Source organism: Sceloporus occidentalis, unplaced genomic scaffold (assembly GCF_023333645.1).
Source record: "Sceloporus occidentalis isolate IW3139 unplaced genomic scaffold, rSceOcc1.0.p SCAF_28, whole genome shotgun sequence".
Taxonomy (NCBI): Eukaryota; Metazoa; Chordata; class Lepidosauria; order Squamata; family Phrynosomatidae; genus Sceloporus; species Sceloporus occidentalis.
In genome coordinates, this window is record NW_028317008.1 from 6540528 (window position 1) to 6564686 (window position 24159).

Sequence of the window (24159 nt, forward strand, 5' to 3'; positions counted from 1 at the left end):
TACTGCGGACAAGTCATCTACCGCAGAATAAATTTGACTTTCCATCAAGCCATTCATGTTTTCAGGACAAATACCCTATTTTACAGACTTGAATAACTTACTTGGGATATTTTCATGTCAGATACTTTTTTTTATCGCTGCCATACAGGCAACCCTGTTATTGATAAGCTGCTGCTTTAATATCTTCCCCGGCAGAAGGACAAAAAACAACAATATATACCTCAGGTTTCTAGCAAATCATTTTTACAGCCAACATAACGTGAGTAAATTTGTGATATGACTTGTAAAATATACATTTTATAAATGTGTTACAGGAATATGGGTAAAATTCAGATACTAATTGTATGGATAAAATGCAAAAACAATTTTTATAACCGACTAGGTGCTGTACAGAATGCCTAGAGGTGTGATACATGTTAGTAAATCTTGTGGGTAAGTATCATCTATTAACCATTGTATTATCGCCTGCTGGTGCTATATTATCTCCCCTAGAAGAGGGACAAACTGTACATTTAAACAAAAAGAAATATTTTTTTAACAAGTTAAATTCCGTTTCAAGGTGATGCAAAGAACACAATGATAGAAAACTACACTAGACATTGACTTCTGTGACTTGTGATATTAGTTGTGTGTCTTTTATAAAATATACATTATAACTTACATGATATATTTCATTACATTTACGGTGATTAAAGGTAATGGAAAACCCCTCCACTTAAGGGGGTAATAGAAGCATTATTAAACACTCATCTACAGACACCAGACACCAGACAAGCCAGAAGGCTTGTTTCTCCCTCAATCAAAGCTTCTGTTCCTCTGTATCGCTTATATGCGCCGTCAGGGCCGGCCGAAGACTTAACGCCGCCTGGGGCGAAGTTTAAAATGCCGCCCGACGCTGGGGGGGGGGCGGCATTATCTACCCCCCCCCCCACCGGTACTTACCCTTAAGCAGTCCTGCGGCGAGTCTCCCTGTGCTGCCACGGTGCCGGCTTGTAATGCTGAGCGCCGGAAATTCACGTCACTTCCGGCGCTCTGCATTACAAGCCGGCACAGAGACCGAACAGGGAAACTCGCCGCAGAGGAGAGAGAGAGGGGCGCCGAGCGGGTAAGCGAAAACCACTCGGTGCCCTCTCTCTCTCCTCCGCTTCAAAAAAAACCAAAAAAAAAAACCGCTTGGGGCGGCAAAGTGCCGCCCCTTCTGAAGTGCCGCCTGGGGCAATTGCCCCAGTCGGCTCCATTGTAGGGCCGGCCCTGTGCACCGTTCTCTTCCTTCTTCCGTGTACATCACAGTCTGGCATATCAAGTCCATATCCATGTATTTCGTTCACACAGAGTCTCCCTGTCTGTCAATTAGTCTCTACTCCTTGGAAGATATTAACCCCTTCTTAACCTTTTCTCAGGACTTAGAAGTATTCTCAAAAAGATGGGAGATGTATTATCTAGAGATAGATATCAACCCAAAAAAGAAATTCATATATATTACAAACGAGGTACATAAAGTAAGGGATATAAACAGTGTCTGTATGCATATAAAACCTTTTAACTTCCTCTCAATAGTTGTAGTTTGATGTAACATAGTAAGTGTAACATTCTTCCATACAAATTATATACTCAAAAGACCCACATAACGGGGAGGATAAATATAAATGAAAAAGCTACAAAAGATGTATAGAAATATATAAATATAAAGATATTAGAATACACTCTACCACATCAAACGAGAAGATTATAAAAAGTTGTAAAGATCAAACTCCGTATTTAACCCTTCTGGATTTAATGTCCCCAATTCAAACACCCATTTCATTTCTCGTTGTCCTATATTTTTTATGTAGTTACCACCTCTCCCATATCTCTGTACTTCCTCTATAGCATAAAAAATTAAGCCTTCTGGATTTTTATTATGATGTTCTAAAAAATGTTTCGATACTGAATGTTGTGTGGAAACCTTTTTTTATATTGCAAAGGTGTTCATTTATTCTACGTGATGTACAGCCTACATATTGAAGTCCACATGGACAAGCTAATAAATATATCACATTAGTAGAATGACATAACAATATTAATATTAATATTTTTATATCATATTTATTTCCATTACTATGTGATATAAAATTCTCCACAGGAAATTTTTGTTGTTTAGTCCAGTGAGAGCACGTTGGGTATTGCTTGTATATGATCCCCATATTATTGTGCAAAAGAGAGTCTCACTTTACTAATCCTATGTAACTGAAAATATCCCTCAAACGATTAAACCGATGAGAGGGTAAATCAATGATGATGTCATCCGAACATCTCCTCAATTCAGCACTTAGACAATATGCTAGCCAAAAGATCGATTGTCCCACAGGCTTCTGCTCCCCTTACATTTCTTGTAGACATAAGGTTAAGTAGGATAAGCCTTTTAAACAGGGGAACTCATCAAGACTCACTTGGCCAAAAAATGGCCAAATCTTCCATCGGACTTGCTTCATGGAATGGCAGACGATAGATAACCTTTACACTGATATAAACTGGTGGGGGCAGTAGGCAACATTTGAGTAAGACTACTGACAAAGGATATTACAAGCAGAAAGCAAACATGACAGCATGTGTAATGCAGGTGTTCATGTTTGCAAACTGTGAGTGCACAACACATATATCATCCTTTAAGCCAATGCTGACATTTAAATCATTCTTCCAGCTGTTTAACTAAAACCAGATGATACCAAGCAAAAGCAGACTCAACGCTACTGCCTATGAGGTGATATAGGGCCGAAGCATGTCAGCGGGGTATAAGTGTTGCGGAAGTTTAAGAATGGGATGGGGAATATGGAAAATGGCGAGGTCTTCTTAATGAAACAGAAGACATCAGTCTGACTGATGATAATAGAGGTAAGCAGGTGGCAAAATAGAATGAGAATTTGTTGGTGGACGGTTAGCCCTAACTCAGACCCAGTATAGTTTAAAGACACAGAAGATCATTTCCTATTCTTTCTGGCTATATACGGTACTTTTTTGTTCATGTATTGTAATTCCTACGTATTATGCTTATTTGGTACGTCACTGTGGTACCCAGTTTGATGTTAACTTATCATTGTACTTTGAGAATTTCAATTGGAAGCAAAGTATTCTGGATTAAATCCCATTTTAATACTATGTGGTCCCACCCAGAGCCGGCCTTAGGTGTTCTGGTGCCCTGTGCGAACTACTCCTCTGGCGCCCCCCCTCACTACCCCTTAAAACTACCCCCCCTCTGCCCCTTCAAACCCTACCGAATTATAGAGAATCTGGTGACAACACTGAAAAGGGATCATCAGACACCAGACAAAGGTGGGTTGGAAATATAGCAAGGTATCAAGTCAAATTAAAAAAATTTATCGCTATGAAACAATGAATATTTTAAAAACAAGCAGGAAAAATACAGTATGTATCTGTCACGTTCTACCCAGGCTGCGGAGCTGCATATCTATCTTGCTTCAGTTTTTCTGTTTTGCTTTAATCCATTCCTGGATTTCCGTATGCTCAGTTCTGATCTTTCATTCCTGGCTTCTAGTTCTGCTCTTTGCTTCAGCTCTGTTTCCTTTATAAAGTGTGTCCCACCCGTTTGTTCTGTTTGTCTCAGTCTTTAGTCTAAAGGTATGTCTCAGTGCTATGTGTTTGGTTTACATGTTTGTTTGTTTGGTTTGTTTCGTACCACTGTCAGCAGGGATTAGCGTTAGGACCCACCGTCATTGGAGTGCTTTGGCGTAGTGGTGGGCTAAGCATACTATGGCCATATGATGTGACGGAATCTCCAATAGTTATCATACAGTCCTAGGCTAGTTTCTGTATTTATGTGTGTCACCCTGTCCTGTATCCCCGGCAGCGGGGTGTCCTGTCCTGTGTCCCCGGCAGCGGGGTGTCCTGTCTTGTTCCCTGTTGTGCCCTGTGTTATGTATATCTTGTCTGGTTATGTTTCGTGCTTGGTCTCCCTGTCCCTTGCTTGTTATGTGTCTGCTATATTTCTCTGCTTGGCTTCCATACTCCCAGCCTGCAGCATCCTGCACGTGATTCTTGTGTGATGTCTCATGCCTGTTCCAGGGTGCCCTGCAGGATTTCACTTTGTTCTGGACTACATCCGCTGCCATATCAGGGTGCTGGTGTTTGGCTGCACATCCCTAGATCAACTCCACTACTGCACCGTAACTCCTGCACACAATCTTTGGGCGCGCTGGGTCTTTTAGTCATCTGTTTGGACCCAGTCCGTGCAGGGGCGTAACTAGACGCCTCAGGGCCCGGGTGCGAGAATCTGTTAAGGGCCCCCCCACCCCCTCACCCCCTCACCCCCCCAAAAAAAACATGATTTTTACCCAACAATTTTTTTTCAACTAATTCAACAAATTCAATTTACATATTGAATCATATCTGTAAAAAAATCAAAGAAAAAGGGGCGCATGTACAAAGGGCATAATCCAGGGGTGTCCAAGTTTTTTCTGCAGTGGGCCACTTCATCAGAATTGTATACGTGCGCGGGCCGCACTCATTTTTCACTGTGACAAAAAATATGGCCTTTAATAAAATATGCAGATTAAAATAAAGTAAAATGACACAAAACCTTTACTCCTTCCTCTCACTGATTTCTGGGCCTTGAAAGTTTTGCGACTACAAATTCAGGATTCCCTAGATTTATTCTAGGGATGAACTAAAATGAAAATTCTGGACCAAAACATTCAGGGTTCACTTAGCCAAAACCGAAAATGACCCCCACCTTTAAAAATAATAATAAAAACTCACATGTTTAATAAAAGTAGGTAATACACAATTGGACAAAATTAGCAATATGACTTGGCATGATAGGAGTGTGATTGCTAACAGCAATCACACTCCTATCATACCCAGGCAACCAGTAAATGCTGGTACCTAGGCATGATGGGACTGTGCTCGCTGTTAGCAATCACACTCCTATCATGCCAAGTCAGCCAGTACATGCTGGTACAGGGTGGCTGTAAGTGATGTGCAGACCCCATACTGCTGGCAGCATCACTACACAAGGGGGGCAGCTGGCTAGGTTTCAGCATGTACTGGCTGACTTGGCATGATAGGAGTGTGATTGCTAACAGTAGTCACAGTCCCATCATGCCTAGGTTCCAGCACTTACACATCCATCCAGTAAATGCTGGAACCTAGGCATGATGGGACTCTGATTGCTATTAGCAATCACACTCCTATCATGCCAAGTCAGCCAATACACGCTGGTACAGGATGGCTGTAAGTGATGTGCAGACCCCATACTGCTGGCAGCATCAATACACAAGGGGGGCAGCTGGCCAGGTTTCAGCATGTACTGGCTGACTTGGCATGATAGGAGTGTGATTGCTAACAGCAATCACAGTCCCATCATGCCTAGGTTCCAGCACTTACACATCCATGCTATCACACACACACACTCATTTATTCATATAATCATTAATTCACAGATTCATTCCCTCAATCACACACACTCATTCAAACACCCTCCCCACCCCCTTACCTGCACTGCATCTCCCTTCGATGCCGCTCACAGACTTCAGCAGGGGGCGCCGCCTCCCTCTGCCTTCTCTGCTAAAGCACAGAGGAAGTAGGATGTCACGTGAACTCCGCTTCCTCTGTGCTGTCCAGAAGACCCTCCCACAAGTAAGTAGCAGGGCTTGAGGTGCGGCTCGTGTAAGATCGGTTGCCCTGGCTGCCGATCTTACGCGGGCCGCACCTCGAGGTCTCGCGGGCCGCATTTGGCCTGCGGGCCGCATGTTGGACGCCCTGCCTTATTTAAAAAAAAAAACGTAAAAAAGATTTCGGGCGGCCCCTTGGCTTGGGCCCCCCTGCCGCCGGGGCCCGGTCGCAGTCGCGACCCCTGTAGATCCGCCACTGAGTCCGTGACAGTATCTATATGTATGTTTTTGCTGATCTGCAGCTGATATGCATTCGGGTAGAATAATAAAATAAATTGAAGATGGGTAGGAAGTTTATAGAAACAAAAATCCCATTGGAATCCTCTGAGAGGAAGATGTGCATTTTGCATGATTTATTAGTTGGCATTGCAAATGTACATTGATTGCACTTCATATTAAAATACATAAAAACACAAAACATAACATGGAGTAACCCTAAATAAATAGATCTTAATGTTCTGTACAAGGGGTGAAAGCCGCAGTAATAATTACAAAAAGCACAATAATAATAACAGTGATAATAATATTAATTACAGAACAGGCTTACAATACTGGACAAATCCAGTCTATGTGTTACCTGACAAGCTAACAAGTCAGTCAATAGCAGTTTCCCTCAATCTGATAATAGGTATTAATGTATGTATGTAAAGTGTCAGCTTCTGATTAATCTCAAGATATACTTGAATTTTTTGGGTTACAAATGTGGCAGCTTTTTGGTTTTGCTTAAGAAGAAAATGATCACATCTTAGATAAAACCACATATTGATCATTTATTTGTGTTATTACTATTTTATTTCATATTCTGGCATCACACCGGCTACCACAAAAGGCCTAACCAGGGGATTATGCAAAATAAGTTTCTCTTGATCCCTCTGCAAGCATTGTTTTTACTAAACAGTGTGTCTGTTAAGCTGTTATCACAACCAGGTCAAAGTAACAATTTAAACTGTTATGTAGCTAACTACTACTTAACTATACTCTCCTATCAAAAAAACAAGAGCTTTTCATTGGAAGGAGCAGTGAGAAGGACTGCTCACTTCACGACCCCAAAACTGATCATCTGAGGAATGTCATCATTGTGTGCCTCCGTAGAGGATGAAAATGCAGTGCAAAGTGGAATTTTATGGGTGGAGGGGTCTTTTTAAAATTAGTTAACGTTGATATTAACCAACAAATTTGTCTCCATATACAGGTAGCACCCAAAACCATCTCTGTAGACGAGAGACAGAATTTGCCCATCACCTCCCAATAAAAAATAAATACTGTAATTCTAAAGCGAAAACAGTAATCATTGCTATTATACAATATGCTGTAACTAAAGCTTATGTTATGAAAATGTAAAGGTCAAGTGGATTAGGTGACTATTATGATGTGATGTAGAGGAATGTGCACAGAGCAGGTGCTAGGGTGTAAAACTGTGAGAAAGTAGTGTGAAAGGGATCAAATGTCTGTCACCTTGTTTACTCCATTCCAGTGGTAAATACCACAAACCGGATACATTACTTAACTTGTATGGAATTTTAATGAGATAATTTACTTGGGTTTTAACAAAACCACCGTGTATTTAGTTTGTAGCTTTTAAGAATAGAGGAGAATTGGCATTCATAACTAGTATTGCCCAAAATGTAATGAAAGTAATATGATGAAAAAAGGGATGTTTTAATTTATCTCCATCAATTGAATCCAGCTCAATAACTGTGCCTCGGAATAACTCTCTTTAATGGACTGAGATATGACTTCAGTGTACACTACGCTTTCATGCTCACGTAGCATTCAGCCGGACATATCCAGCAGCCTACCGCACTGGTGAGTAGTCCACTGTGGTACTCGCCCAGTGTGCCAGATGGCCAGTACAGTCTTGACCTATGGCTTCAAGCTGTCTTGACCTTAAGACCAAGTTTTTCACTTTTTCACAGATACTACACTTAATTTATTTTAGATTGTAAGCTGGTTTGAACAGGGCCCTCGTTTCCTCTTGTTTCTGTAACTTCAAATTGTTCTGATCCACTACCATGCCCCTTGACCCATTGTACACCGCTACAGAATATGATACCACTTCATAAATAAAAAAAATAATTATTGTAGCCAAAATGATGAGAAACACACTCAGTTTTAGACCGAGTCACCATGCAATAATAAGTGTATCAGCGTTGTCTTGTGGTGAGTGTAGGTTAAGGTTTCCACCTGTATTCGACCCACCCTATTACAATAAGTATTATGAGAGGTTGATAAAGAATCTACAGTATATATGGTTTGTGATGTTTTAACCACAACTCCCACCATTCCATATGCATCTGAAATGTAGAAAGACAAAAGAGGCTAGCAAGTACCAGGTAAGTACAATAAATAATGCAGCCATTAATTAACATCACTTGCTATAGTAAATTAATGCTATTTCAATTATGCCGCTTTAAGTTTGTGTTTTACAAACAATCCAATAAGATTAAGATGTATTTCTCAGAGCTCCTCTCCCAAATTGCATATTTAACTTAGTAATTGAGGGAAATGTGACTATAATAATTCTTCACACAAACATTAATTGAACTGAATCTCAGGTATTTTTGCATTTCCTGCTTATTGAATTTCACTGATTTATTTAAATAATGCTGTATTTTCCATACTGAGTCTGGCATTCAATTTGACTGAATCCAGTTGCCAATGTGGCTACACAACATGGCGCCACCTAACTGTAACACTGCCGCCAAATTGTTGCTTGAGTGCAGCGTTCCAAGCCTCTTTCTGGAAAGCCTGTGTGTAGCGTTGCTATGGAGATAGTTTCCAAGTAGCGTTGCCAGCCGTTCACTTCCTATAGCGATATTGGTCGGTTCTGCTTGGGAATAAACTACGCTATGGAGCCGCTACCGGCTATTTTTTACGGTGAAATAGACCACAAGAATCCGGTGATAATAACGTTTGAAAATGAAATCAAAGAGCTGCTCGGCTTCATGCGCAAAGTGCAGAGATCGGCCGGCGGAGAAAGGCAGCAGAAGCATTACAGGAGAGGGTAACGCTAGCGCATGGTTTACTGCACATACATCACAACTATACGGCGCAAAAAATTAATATATATATATATATATATATATATATATATATATATATATATATATATATATATATACATACATCCATAATGGGCACCATTTAGAGAAGAAATGTGTGTGTATATATAATGCTCTAGCATATTTTCAGTTGCCTGATACAAGATGCCTCATTAATTAGGTTCTTCTCTTACAGTATCCATTTTCCACAAGACTTAGGGTGAAATCTACTCACTATTCTTCAAATAAGCATTAAAAAAGTTTTTTTCATCTGGTTAAGTAATAAATATGTCATTAGTTCAGCCTTTCATGAAGTAACATTTTCTTCTTCTACTTCTTCTTATTACATTTAATAATGCCAGCAGATACCCTAATGCTGAAAGCACTTAAAATCCTTGTATCGTGTCTGTTCATAGGATTGACACCGACCATTTCCTACTTCTGTGTATGAAATCCATAGGCTACAGGGCAATCCCTGATAAATACGCATTGACAGCATATAGACTGCACGTGAATGAATTCTAAAGATGCAGCAATTCGAATGAACCTAGTTTGAAAAGGTCAGACTTGCTATCTTGCCTATGGAGTACATGGACAGTTTGGCTGCTTTAGGTCCATGCCCATACATCATCACTCATTCTCAGCCCATGCTTTCAGTGGAGGTGTGATCGCTCATCTGGACTATAAGGGTTTCTAGCGTCTATGTTTAATTCAGCATTACGCAGTTGTATGTGTTTTAATTCCAAGGCAGGGCTCTGGATATTATTACTCAAAATGCAGTTTTCTTGTCCTGATCATGTTGTATGTTTGCTGTCATTTCTCATTATCAGTCCCCTTGTGTAATTCTATATCTCATGTCAGCAAAAACTGAGCAACCTCACCATTTCCTTATCCCTTCTAATATTTGCTAATCCACCCTAAATACAACACTTTATGGTACTGACCTTTGATCTGATTTCTATAAAAAATATTTTTCTAATGCCCCTTCATTATACTTTTCATCACTCCTATACTCGGCTGATGACTCCATTGATGCAAAGCCAGACTTTTACATGTATAACTCCCACCATGCTTAGTCAGCAACCGTCTGTGTGAATACAACATCAGGAAAGCCAACAGTTATATTTGGATGTAGCCTTTCACCCGCCACACACCCTGTGCCCTTGTCCTTCCAGCATACATTTTCATAGAAGACTGATTTTATTATTAAAGCACCAAGACCTACCCACCCCATGTTATTGTTATTATTACTCCCCTACTGTATAAGATATTGTGAGGTCTGCACCCGGAAGCTCCAGAACATCTTTAAAGATTATACCAATCAATTCTAGAGGAAAAAAAATCTATAGTGTTCTTGCGTCCTTTCTGTGCAGTGTTTTGCATTGTCTCGGTGAATGTGTTTTGGGTAGGGCTGGATGGCACACGAGTGGTCTGCTCAATGTTCTTGTGGCTCATTTTGTTGGGGTCCATCACTGGGGTTGCCTATCTTTGCCTGCCATTTAAATGAATAGTTGCTGCTCTAATCCCCTTAAGCATATCCCCTTGAAAGGTATATGGCTTCCCATCTTAAAAAGATGGAAGATGCTTGTCTGGTTATTGGGGATAGTTCATTAAACACTTCTACTCATCAACTTAACTATATGTTATTTAGGGTCAACATGCTGGCGTTTATATTATTTAGGGTCAACTCACTGGCTGTTTGAATTATTTAGGGCCAACTCTTAGGGTCAGCATGCTGATGTTTGGCACTAATAATGTACAGCTCAGTTTTTAACCCCACGCTGTCTACGGCCCTTATGGCACTTATTATTCTGCTGCACTTTATCACTACAGTTTAAGCACTTACACAAATGTAGGATTGGATGTCTGTAATTGTTTTTGTAAATGAATGTTCTTTATACACAGTAGTTCCCGTGTCTCATATTCTTGTTATCATGTTTTCAGAGCCAATACATTGTTCCATATTTGGGTCAAGTACAAATCCAGACTGCCTGCCTGGTATTACCAAGAAAAGCTTCTTAAAGTTGGAGATAGTCTTGTTCAGTTCAAAGTAAGTCAAGGTTATTAATAGCGTAAAAAGCAAATGTTTCAATTAGTCACACATTCGTCTTTTTGAAATCTTTACAATATTTTCTATTTATTGTTTTCATTTTTTGTAACATATCTACAAACATACTGAACTGGTAACTGGAAATACTATGAAATGATTCAGAAAGTAAATTAAAGGGTTTAAAAGATGAGAAGTACTTTATTATAAGGTTTGATTTCCCCCCCCCCAGGAATGAGGTGGGGGGGATCAAACCTGGGAACAATATAATCCCGCTGGGAACAATATAATTTGCACCTTCCAAAGCATTCTACTATTCTGTTCATACATACACACTACCACTGAAAAGTTAGGGGTTACGTAGAGATTTCCTTTTTGAAAGAAAATACAGTATAGATGTTAATGTTGTAAATGACTATTGTAGCTGAAAACGACTTTACTTTTTAATGGCATATCTTGATAGTGTACAGTTGCTCTTTATCACTCCCATTACTCCTGTGCTCCAATGGCACGTTGTGTTTGCTAATCCATGTTTAAAAAGGATAATTAATCATTAAAAAAACCTTTTGCAATTATGTTAGCACAGTTGAAATTTCCTAATTTTCCATGAAAACAGCTATGTGACCCCACACTTTTGAATGGTAGTGTATGTGCGTACATCATTTTATTGGCACTGGTGTAGCAGTACTAAGCATTGGAGTCAAGCAACATTAAGGGCCTGGATATACTGTAGGCTGCTATTTTTTATTGAGTTGGGGGGTTGAAAGGAATTTTGGAACAAACTAGTAAAGAGGTCTTATCATCATACCAACCAATCAGATGTCCCAATCAGCAGTAGCATTTGATTTAGGGGCGGATCCAGAGCCTGGCCTCGGGAGGGGCATTCAAACTAACACACCTACCTGGACACTCTATTTACATACACACGTGCAGACACTCACAACAACACAAATGCACACAGACACTCAACACTACCATGCACACATACTGATACACACACACTAATGTACTCAGACACTTACACAAAAAGAGATTCACACTAACAGACAGTAACACAAGCACACCCAAACACTCACATTAACATGCTCAGACTAACATACACATCCAAGCATTAACACAACCAGATATTTGCACTAATACTACCAGACACACTAAAACACGTGCACACAGCAACTTACACTAACACACACCCAGACACACACAACCAGATACTCACACTAACACACATGCATACACATTTGCTCACACACTAACTTACCCAGACACACACTAACATGCACACACACAAAGGCTAACATACCAAGAAACACACACAAACAATATCATACCCAGACACATGCGCTAACATAACCCGACACACATTAACATACCCAGACACACACACAGGCTAACATACCCAGACACACATGCTCAGGCACACACATACCCAGACACATTAACATAACCACAACAGACACAAACGCAGACAGACACACATGTACTCGGGCACACGCGCATCTCGCTTACCCTGTCTTCAGCATGTCTTCAATGCCGCGCTACTCCTGTGGGGTCATGCAACATGACTGTATGTGATCCTGCTCAACCCTGCCTCCTTCTTGAAATTTAGGGCATAAAGAGTTAAGTCTAGGACTCTTCCTCAGGGGGCAATTGCCTCATTGCCCCCTCCCCCGGATAAGCCCATGATTTGATTTGCTGAGATGTGATTTTCAAATAGTGGACCAGAATTGCTCTGTATAAATAATCTTCCAAGTAGTCAATGTTCATCCAAAGGAAATTTCATTGTTATCATTATCATGGAGGGGGTTAATATGTGTTCATCCTTAAAGCCATTATATTATTAAACCTAAACTTAACATACAGTATGTGTTTATAAATAAAATGTTATGGAACAATTCAATGAGTGTAATGAATGCAAATTATTTTTAAATAAAAAGAGAGTATTATGCATAATTGACATAAACTAAGCTAAAGTGACATATAAAATGTTTGTGTTGCACTTTTTGGTTATTTTTTAGGAATACAGATTGGCCCTTTATCAGTGCTATGGAAGATACCTCGAACAGTTTTGTTCAACAGATATTGACAATGTCACGGATGTGAAACAATTTCAAACTACATTTTTCCCCAACGGAACAGATGATAAAAGAGCAGACCTGACGGTATGTTGAAAAGTTTACTTTTAATTGTACTTTTACTAGTAGTTTGGGTTTATTGTGCTGGGGTTTTCATTGCATAATGATGAAATTTAATATCTACAATGTACGAATAGGTAAAAGTAGAAAAACAAATGTGTAGTCACAAACATGTACTCCCTTACACTTGAGAGAAGGAGCTCCGGACTAAAGCAGTGAAAAGGGTTCTGTAGTGTAAGAAAAATGATATTCGCTGCCTATAGAGGTTATGTTGCCAAATTCAACTGATGCCTTTAAAAATGAGCTGCATTTTTTCTTTTTGGCAAAGCGGAATATACAAGGACATAAAAGTTAGTAAGGGCCGGATTAATTATATTGTGTTGAGAAATTAAATTTCACTTGTTCTTTAATTTTGTTTTGAACACTCTTAGTTCCATGCCTTGCAAGGACGATGCATCTGCATGTACCAGTTGGTGAAGACAAGCGATCCAAATCTCCAAAACGAAGAATCGGTGAAGAAATGTCTCAGTATACTATCTTTTCTGCAGCTCGTCATGCAGGTAGTCCTGCCCCAGGAGCATTTGTGTTGGTTGATTTTCAATGGTAAGCGGCACAGCGGATGTCCCATTAAAACTGAATATGTTTTTTTATTTACCTATATTTATCTATGTTATTTTTATGGGCATAATTTTACTGAATTGTAAATGATTAACACATTTACAAACCTGGTCCTTGGGGTTAAGTTTTGGGAGCTGAAGGAAGGAGCCCTTCCCATACTCTGATGAGCAATGCCAAAATGCCATACCTCCCAAAAGTCCCAGTTTTCATGGCAGTATCTTGCTATCCCAGGTAGCTCCCTCATTGTCCTGCTTTTGCGGGCAGTAGGCATCATGGGCTGGTTGGGGAGATCCTTTGATCTCCCCTGACTGACCCAGAGAGCTGTAAAATGTCTCCTTTCTACATGAAGGGTATGCAAGGCTTCATTTGAGGACCCGAGGGAGCATAATTGTGAGCAGAAGGTGAAAGCTCCTTTATTTTGCAGTTTGTAAATGGAATTCATAGGAACAACTGGCATTACATTTTTTGCATGTGTACCTTGAATTGAATCCCCTCTTCTTTTGTCCACAGTCAAATTAAAACATGCTTTTCAGTTGTGGTTGTTTTTTTTATTTTAGGCACACTTCACATATATACCATATGCAGGCATTTAATGGTTCGTGGACATTCAGCCAAGGTAATTGAAAATGTTAAATCAATCATTATTATTATTGAAAGCAATTGTTTTATATAGTGCCGTCAAACTCTGTTGCGCTGTACAATTGGTAAACAGGACATAACAAGTAGTATATAACAACAGGTGTGGAGGGCCCTGCTCAAATGAGCTTACAATCTACAGATTGTTTATTGATAAAGGGAAATTTGTATGAAATATAAATTCAAGAAAGTAGGGAGGCGCAGATCAAGTTGTACATACCCAATTGCCCTTTATTGGCAAATAAAACTCTTATAACTTATTTGTGAGAGTGATTTTATTTTGCTACTTGTTTGCTGTAGCTGTTGGACTTTGACACTTGTGTCTCACATAACATGCTGCAATGAATGTTCCTCCAGATACAGGCTGGCGAAAGGTCAGCAAACTCACATATTGTCTTTTCACCAGCTTTAAAGTAACGATAAAAAGTTCCTTGCTTTTTATCTTTATAGTAAATTTAGCCAATACATATTAATCCTGTATCAATGAAGTTTAGTCAGTGAACTTTAGGCAACACGTTTAGGTACCCAACATTTAACTCGGGTTAGGTCACTTGGTAAATAGCAGTTCTGTCTTAACATCAGTTATAGTCCACATTTATTTAAACTGGATCGTGGATCATGAACTCATCCTATGAACTACACGGCTTTTGGCAACATGTCAGCATTGTTTATTAAAACCCTCTTAACTTTTAAGCACTTTTAAAGCAAATATTTGTACACATTTGTAGTAAAGCGCTGGGGATTATACAACTGTTTTGACTATTTTCACCTTCTCTCCCAAGCAGCAATACTATTGGGTAATAATAGGACTGACATTTTCTGGCAGTATAATTGACAAATAGTTATGGCTATTTTGGGAAAAGTCAAAGTTTAAAAAAACCTTCCAAAAGATTAAAAGAAAAGAAAAACTGAGAAGAACTGAACTTTTAATCAGTCATTAAAGTTATGTGCGAACATTGACCTCTAGTGGCTGCCAGGGGCTTTGCAGGTGTAATAAAATGTTATCTATCCTGATTTATGTAGTTAGTACACATTGTTATCTATGTACTGTATGCATACAGAATTATAAATGTCACAGTTGTGTGAGGCTTATATAACACAACAGCAGTTATTATTATGCTTATAAGCAGACTCGCACACTTTGTGTGTCCATAAATGTCACCCAAGAGATAATGCTTTATCAAAATGAATCATTCTTTTTCCAGGCTCTTGAGTTCCTTTTGTGGGCTAGTGTATGCATGGAGTCATCTGTTCCACTACTTTCCGTCCATTATCTGACATGGAGAGCAACCCTGTACACAGCGGTCTGTCAGTGCTACTTTGATTGCCAAGCAAGTGTCCATGCAGAGGTAAGCTGGTTTGCCATGGTGTCAACAAAAACATGATGTTCAATCAGATTTCCACCTATGAATCCTTCACTATACTTATGCATACTCTGCAGGCAGAAAGCTGCTTTGTTGCTTTCCTTTACCACATGTAGTACTTATTGTCACCTAGACATTCCCTGCCAGAGCCTTGTGCATCAAGTCAGTGACAACAGGGCAAGCCAAAACCATACTGGGCTCTTTCCGAAACTTTTTTTCATTACCCTGATGCTTCACTTAAAAAAGGGGTAGGCACCTACAAGTCTAGTGATGGATATATGACGAAAAGCCCCATGGACATAAAGCCTTGTCACGAACACTGTGTGTGTTTGCCTAGCCGTGCCCACGAATCATGGCGGAATTAACTTGGTACAAAGAGTTTTCAAAAGAGTTGGTTAAAACCTGTGACTGAGGTGTGCCATAGTCATTACAGCACACCTATCATATCCCTTCACTAGCCTGAAGATCCAGATCATACGTACTTTGGGATTTGTGTCTGAACCATTGCCAGAGACCCTCAGAGTCCTCATTAAACGTGGCCAGATTTTTAAAGATGGTTGTGAAGATATGGTGTTTCATGTGGATCAAATGACCTGTGTGCTGCTAACCTGTCCCAACTGTTTACTTCACTGACGGTGATACAATGTGTGTTAAGCACGCAAACATAACTCAATGGCTCCCCCTAGTGTGCGTTCAGCAGATTATTTGTGCCAATAATGTTTTTCTCCATAATCTGCAACATCCTTCGCTATGCTGTGTATTTATCTGTTAGAAGTCACACTTTATTTACAATAGGCGTATATTCCATTTTTGGATCAATCAAATATTGACAGCTGCTGTTTTTACACAAACACCTTCCTGTTTAGGTGTGGATTTTACTTGTCCTTCATCAAGTGTTTACATTACATATCTTTATCCCAAGTTAAGTTAATTTACTGCCATGACAAGTAGCAGTAAAACACATTTAAAGACTGCTTCTAACAAGTTCTCAAGTACAGGTGTGATTGCACAATGTTTGCTAGCAGAATGCAAAACAACCTTCTTGCTCTAAAAACATTAGGCAGGTTTCCTTCTTAAGAAAAACAAACAATGCGATGTTAATAAACCCTTTAATGCGTTTGATAGCCTAGTTCACTCTTACATTATCTATCCCCCCTCCCTTGTTAACGCATGGAGAGATTCTGCAAAATCCCACTGATGCATTTGCCCCCCCACCAACTACTTCTATTGTAGCATGTGGGGCTTTAGTAATGCACTCATACCCAGCAAACATTACAGCGCCTAGAAAAGAAGGATATCATAGAAGGAAAGAGGGGCAGAAGGATTTGGGTCCTTCCTAAACACGGATACTTGGGAAAATATGGGGGCCAAGGTGCCCAAGGTGCGGGAAAAAAAACACACTTAAAAATGTTCCTTTGAGTGGCTTTCTCTTGTTCCCATTGTTATTTAGGGTACGATTGGGATGTCACATGTTTGCTTTTTGCCTTTTTTTCCCTTAGGTGTTTGCCCGACGTGCTCTTGTTAAGATCAATGACCTTAATCAGCTTGAAAATATGAGTGATTCCTCATATTCCGAAGAGTGCAAAAATGCTTTCAAAGAAGCCACAACCAAGGTAAATAAAGGTCAAAGCGATACATACATAGTTACTGTACAGCAAAAAAGTACCAGCTGGCCCATATAAGTTTTTTTGGAAAGTTTTTTCCCACTCCCCAAGCTTTCCCCGGATACTGTTTCTACCTTTGCATGTTCTACTTCATCTGTCTATTCTAAGTATGTAGTACCTTTTCTGTACAGTAATCATTTCTCACATTACCCTTTAGTATTTGACTGACTTGAATCATGCACTATTTTTATTAAATGAATTGCTTGATTTATTTGGATGTTTCTGGCATATCTCCCTCTTCCGTCAGCGCTTCTCTTGCTCTTCGTGTACAAGACAGGATTCAAGATATTTATAATCACACTGGGAAATAAGCAAGACATACAGCTACATATGGCTCCTAGCAAACAGAGTATAACACTCCATACAATAATCAGATGGAAACAAGAACATACCATCTATCCCATCGTTTCCTTAAAAAGAATGGTCTCATGATAGACAATTCGTTCCTTTTGTAGCAATTGGCTAATATTTGACAAATGAGAAAACTAGGAACACAAAAACATAAGATAATGTTTTCTGTTGTGTCTTTGAAACATGGCCATATTTTGCGTTCCATTTTCTCTGTCCTGTTAGGAACATGCAGTTTTTCATTTTTTAGTGCATGTTGGTACACAAAGAGAAAGCAGTTTCTTGTGCATGTTATTTAACCATTGAACACTTTGGAGAGAGATCATCGTACATGGATGCCACAATACTACATGTTTATTTTAAAGATAAGCCCTAAAATTCCCAAAATGAAACATATTAAATGTGAAACATATTAAATCTGATAAATATATATATATATATATATTTTTTTTTTTTTAAAGATGAGCTTTAAAAATTATCAACTTTCCATGCTTGTATAAGCTGAGAAATATTGTATTTAGTAAACTTATAAGTCCATTGTACTTATGTAGTACTTTATAACTGCAACTTCTTGAAATTGTTTTCATTTTAGGAAAGGTGTGTTACCAATTATGTAATCATTGCATAAATTCTTTTAAATTACCTGATATGATAACCCATTATTACAAGTTAATTTGGGTCACCTTGGAGGAGTCATCACTCGATAAACATGTAGGAGTAACTCCATATAGTCCCAAACAGCAACACATACGATGTGACAATTGGAACAAGTACAAAGAAAGGGAAAAATAATGAATATGTGTATGAAACACTTCACATATGAGTAACATTTAGCATAGTGGAACAAATTTGCTTTTTTCAACCGTGTTAACCATGTGAATATGTAACACAGACAGAGTTAGGTATTCAATGAACAAAATTGGTACAGGCTGCAGAATATTCACATTCAATGGTTTTAACACAGGTCCTTCTGGATAACCCAACATCCAGAAAAGAAAGGCTCCTTTAATGTGGTTAATCATGTTTCCACTGTGACATATTGAGTAGGAAATGAACAGTGGACACGTTCAAACATCATTAAATTTGTGATGACTTTGAATAAGCTTCATATTGTGACCTTTACACATTTGCAGCTATGATCAGCATCAGAAACTCATATTTATGGACATTCTGGAATAAAACTCTGAAGAGCTGTGATCCAACCAGTTAAAGAGGCTATTCTGCCCCCTTTTTAATGATAAAGAAGGATTCTTTATCATTGAGTTCCTAGTAAATGTTATTAAAAAAAAAAAGCAGTAAAAAGCAGTTTAACACCTATGACTTCCAAGGATTCATTATAAACAGCTGATCATGTGGTTATTGGGTTTCGTTCAATGTTCATGAGACCTTTTTTTTCATGAGACCTAATTGAAATGTATTGCATATGATAGAGTGAATCTTACAAATAGGTTTGTATATTTTACTGTTGTAAAAATATGTACTCCTTGTTTAATAAAACCCCATATATTCACACTTAGGATACAAGATTGTTCTCGCTTTGGTTGGGATTATTAAACTCAACAAACTGTTTTAAAAAGTTTAGTGTGTGCCTCATTTGTAAATAGCTGCAGGTCACGTTGGAATTGCAGCCTGATTCCAGATGTTATTAGAACAGTCTGAGAATTCCCCAATCTCACTAACATCCATTATGTTTCATTAGATGGCTGTTATGATCTTCAAAAGGGCAGTTTTTGAATCCAGAAGAAAACCAAAAGGCATTCTCCGACCAAAACAAAAGAGTAATTTGAAGGATATAGAAAAGGTTTGTCTGTATGCGGTTCTGGTTTATAGTCGCTCATTATGATTGTTCAATATTTATTGGGCTGTATTCGCTAAAGAGGGTTATGGATTAATTGCAGTAACATGAGAAGTCTCCTCTTACCACATAACCTATTCCTAATTGGGGGGTCAACTGAGCGATGTGGAGAAACTGACCACGACTAGGCTTTTATAATGTATAGTTATGTGGTAAGATAAAATGTGAACTGTTTAGTGGATAAATCCCATAAAAAATTTTTCAAATGGACTAATGCTCCTCATGAATTATATATATATATATATATATATATATATATATATATATATATATATATATATATATAATAAAACAGCAGGATAAAAATGAGTTCTGTAAATTGAAAACACGTTTTAAATTGTTATTTCTCATATTCCATTACCGTTTGCATTTCTGTAAGCAACATCCTAATAACCATTATAGACGCTGGCGCCTGAAGAATCCAAATGTGAATTTGTGAATCTCATTTTCATAAAGCATGTTGTCTACAAGTGCAAAGTCTCTTTCAGTTAGATTATTGCATATTAACCACAAATTAATCATCATTTTGTCTGGCTGGCTGAATTATTTGCCAGAAAGCCGAAGCTACAGAAACGCAGATTGTGTTCCCCACAAAATATTTCCTTCACATCAGCGTGTTTGTAAGCAGTGCAAGTTAATGAGGCAATTTGTCGGAATAATAAAACTTTGCACGCTCTCTTTCTTTCAGTTTCCGTGGCCACGTACTAACACGGAGAAACTCCTGGTGGAGATGTTTGCTGGCGGTGCCGCCGCGCAATTTCTCGCCATCCTGGAAGCCCTATCTCAAAGTAACAGGCGAGTGTTACAGGGTGGTCCTCCCGTACCAGATGAGCCAGAGATACACGATGTGATTGCAGAGCTATTTTTTGCAGGAACTGATATACTATCAGGTAAACCTTCGAATATTAACACTGACTGGCACAAAAAAAATCTGCAAAAAATATAATATTTATTTAAGTTACCATTTTGATTATAAGAATGATTACTTGCATATTATTAAAAATCTTTATAGTGTTTTATAATTACTACATTCACAAAATTAGCCCGCATCCTTTTATTACTAGGGTAACTACGTGCACTTAAAAATAACCCAGAATGCCATGAAAGAAATGTCTTATCAACAAGGGTTCACAATGTATGGATATTTCCCAGTTAGCATTGCATGAACAAAACAGAGCAAATAAATATAGTATTTTCTAAGCATTTAATTCTATTTTATTAACATGCCATGTCTGCTTCCAGGGTTGATTGTTATATATACTTTATAAACGTCTTACCCAAATACTGACCAAGATGTCTGCAATACACGTACGGCAGCTTGACCGTTCTGGTCTAGGGGACAGGGGAGCAGCTTAAATAGCTCTGTAACCGTTTGTCCAGCTGCCTTCTGACATCAAGTGCTCATTTACTGGACCTAGTCGGTCATTAGTGCCAGATATAGAGAGAAGCATATAAATGGTTTTCTGCGCAACCGCAGTCCCTGGCACTGACTTCAGGGCTGAACTCACTAAACCATTTAAACACAAAAACTGATCACTAACCACTAAAAGTTCTACTCACACCTCTTAATAATAGGGTTTGGGGTCCTATGTCACTATACATATCTACCATGACTCTCCATCCCCTGAAAAACTGCAAGAATAGGACCTAATTGGGTATCTTGCTTAGAGCCCAATTGAATCTTAAAGGTGCCATTCCAATCATTTTGCTGAATCAAACACTTTTGCAGCATTAGAAACATCATTCCTAACACTATTAGTTTAGGATAGTTAAAAATTCAAGAATTTAAGAATTTTTAATTGTTGCCTAAAAAAAGCTTTATTAAGTGTTTCTTTCTTTTTATGTGATTAAACGTTTATAGTAATACCGTAAATAAAATGTCTGATTAGTCCACATATCTACCACCAACCAGCAAAAACAATTAATGCAGGTCACTACACTAAAAGTTAAAATCGGCTGGGTTTTTTTTTTGTGTTTTTTTTTTAAACTCAAACCTGTTCTTTAAGCTTCCAAAACTACAATATCACTCCGGTTGTAGCCAATACACACAACATGTGCTAATTGACCGATTATTTTTCTTCTTTGTCTTCTAAATTGTTTTTAACAGGTGGAGGCAACAAAGCAGATCGTAGCTCTCATGGTAATTGCCAGACTGAGCTTTGTAAATTGCTCAAACAGATGTCTCTTCTTGAGCTCGCAGTAAAAGGTAATATGTATTTCTTACCATCATTGTACTGCAGTGGTTCATAGACTTGTGTCGGGTGAAGAACCAGACAGATTTTCTTAAATGCCATAAGCATTTACACCAGTTAGGAACCATGGCTCCTTTGCTTATTGAATTTGCCAAGCCCTGGTCAATTACACATTATAACACAGAGGGGTAAATTCACTATAAACCCAGAGTCTGATATTGTATGCCATCCTAGTGAGTTTCATCTCTAAATTGGTTGGGTAAAGATGGCATTTCTCTGAAATGATAATTGTTAGGCATTGTCATACCATGACACTTTGGACAGACTCCTTAGGTATATAATGTTGCAGTTAAATAGAAGAATAATAAATGTAATAATAGATTAGAAGAACACAAGGGCAATGCCCTCTTCTCCTTATTTACTAGTCTTAACGTGTTTTAATGTTATTCTCAATTTGTAAATTTTTACTCCCCCTGCCATTGAAACAAATCTAAGTAATCTGCTGGCACTCTATAAATAAAATGGGATGTGTTGTAATGAAGTGTTGAGTAGCCTACTGAGATTACTGATTTGTAGTATGCTCATAACAGATTATTAATAAAAAACAAGTACTTGGTTTAATATATTGGTACACCGTGGTAGCGACACTAATGGAAAATGCTGTCTATAGTATTTGTAAACTATAGACATACTAAATCAAGCCCAAGTACAATTTTTGGAAAGCTTCTGCTTAGAAAACAGAACAGTAGCTCTTTGTTTTTCAAAATATAAAGAAAAAAAGGCAGTGACAGCATTAAATACCAGTCTGGGGATAGGCATGGCGTAATTCATAAATATAATGTCAACTGAGTCACTATATCTTCAGAAATGTGTTAAAATGAAGGATGTGTGGTGTTTAATAAAGCATAACATGGGAGAATTTGATTTATTAAGCATACTTCTTATTTGACAAGATAACTCGCTCTTAATTTAATGAATGGTAAAAGATGAAAGAAAATTAACGTTTGGAAATTTAAGTGCATTAAAACAGATTTAATGGAGCTAAAAAGAACAAACAAAACATTCTTTTCTCTTGTATATTATCACTGTATTAAGCACAATTGTAACCTAAAAAATCTACTCTACCAAATAACTAACCATATATTCTACCCATTAGGGGGCTGCTTTTTATTCTTTTTTGTGTGTTCTTTCCACCCATACAAACAAGCGGCTTTGCTTTATAGATGAATAGCATTTGGAGCTGCAACCAACGGGTCCTAGCATTTTGTATTCTTCAGCACGTTGAGGTGTCGGACCCGGGATAATGTAAGCCACGTCTAAGCCACTTCTGCAATTACAGCTGTTAAATTGCATAGTGTTAAGGCTTGCTCCAAAAGGCGGAATTAAGACTGGAAGCATTTTGTAAATGAATGAATACGAGCTACCTGCAGATAGAGTGGCATTTATTAACACTTTATATGTAGCATTTCACTCTTAAAGGACAAAAAGGATGATGACCGTGTATTGTAATGTGTGGTGACCCTCTAGCTAAACACTGAGTAGCCTTTTAGTCAGACAGCAGTACTGGGTATGCGCTCGCCTCAAGTATATCTCCCTTGTGGCTGGGTTCAAAATATTAAATTCATTTATACAGTGCTAGCATATTCGGTTGTGTGAAAATTAACAATGACAAAAACAATATACAAAAAGGACAATAGGATTGCTGAACTACTGGTACAGAAAGAGAAGAGGACCCTGCTCTTGGGAGCTTACAATTTGTTTGGGGATTTGAGTAATAATGAGACAGATGGAGAGCCAACACTGGAGCCAGGATGTTTTGATTGTAGTAAGCGTGATGTGGAGAAGTCAGAGACATATAGATCTCAAAGGTACGGAGAACTGAATAGACATGATTTTAGCGAGCATGGATAAAATCCTGGATACACAAGTAGGAAGAGGAGATAACAGCCAAAGAGAGATTCAAGTCAAGTGGGAAGAGCAAAGAGGTGGTTAGGGAAGTACTTGGAGATAAGAGAAGAGATATGGTGGTCACTTTGTTGTTAAGAGCTCTGTAGGTAAGGGTCAAGAGCTTAATTTTGGAGGGGACCGGGAGCCAGTAGAGGGACCGGCACAGTGCGGTAGGAGACAACGACAGATAGGATAAGAGAAGGAGTCCGGCAGAGTTGTCCATAATGTATTGGGTGGTGAAAGGCCGCAGACAGGAAGCCAGTTAATAGGGAGTTTCAATAGTCTATCCCAAGGGAAAGGCTTAGTATTTTAGTAGTCTTTTGTGTAATGAAAGCACAAAGTTGAGAGACATCTTGCAGGTGACTAATGTCACTGACAAACTAGGCTGCTTTGCAAACTACTGTACTAATATTAGTAGGAGGGAGACTTTCTCCTAGACATTGTGGCTTTTATACTCGGAAGAATAACAACTTCCATATAAAAAAAGTTTCAATAACTAAATCAAAACTGGAAAGCCACCATTTTTTACCATTACCTAACGGATGACTTGGTGTCCATTGTAAATGCTCTCTGGTTGGAACTGAACGTTTACATGTACAGAAAAGCGAGATGCACGAACCAACCAATCAGAGACGGACTTAAGCCTGGT

General features: G+C 38.6%; 1 protein-coding gene across 1 annotated transcript in view; it reads left to right on the forward strand.

Annotated features, from left to right (window-relative positions):
* The first annotated feature begins 8515 nt into the window (after positions 1-8515).
* LOC149299755 (cilia- and flagella-associated protein 54-like) overlaps positions 8516-24159 on the forward strand; it is a 128537-nt gene continuing 112893 nt past the window's right edge. Inside the window, exons 1-10 of the mRNA XM_089486038.1 lie at positions 8516-8670; positions 10652-10757; positions 12770-12913; positions 13318-13489; positions 14062-14120; positions 15346-15489; positions 17004-17117; positions 19216-19317; positions 20060-20261; positions 21479-21577. Coding sequence (XP_089342164.1) covers positions 8516-8670; positions 10652-10757; positions 12770-12913; positions 13318-13489; positions 14062-14120; positions 15346-15489; positions 17004-17117; positions 19216-19317; positions 20060-20261; positions 21479-21577 — 1297 coding nt within the window. The remainder of the gene's footprint in view (positions 8671-10651; positions 10758-12769; positions 12914-13317; positions 13490-14061; positions 14121-15345; positions 15490-17003; positions 17118-19215; positions 19318-20059; positions 20262-21478; positions 21578-24159) is intronic.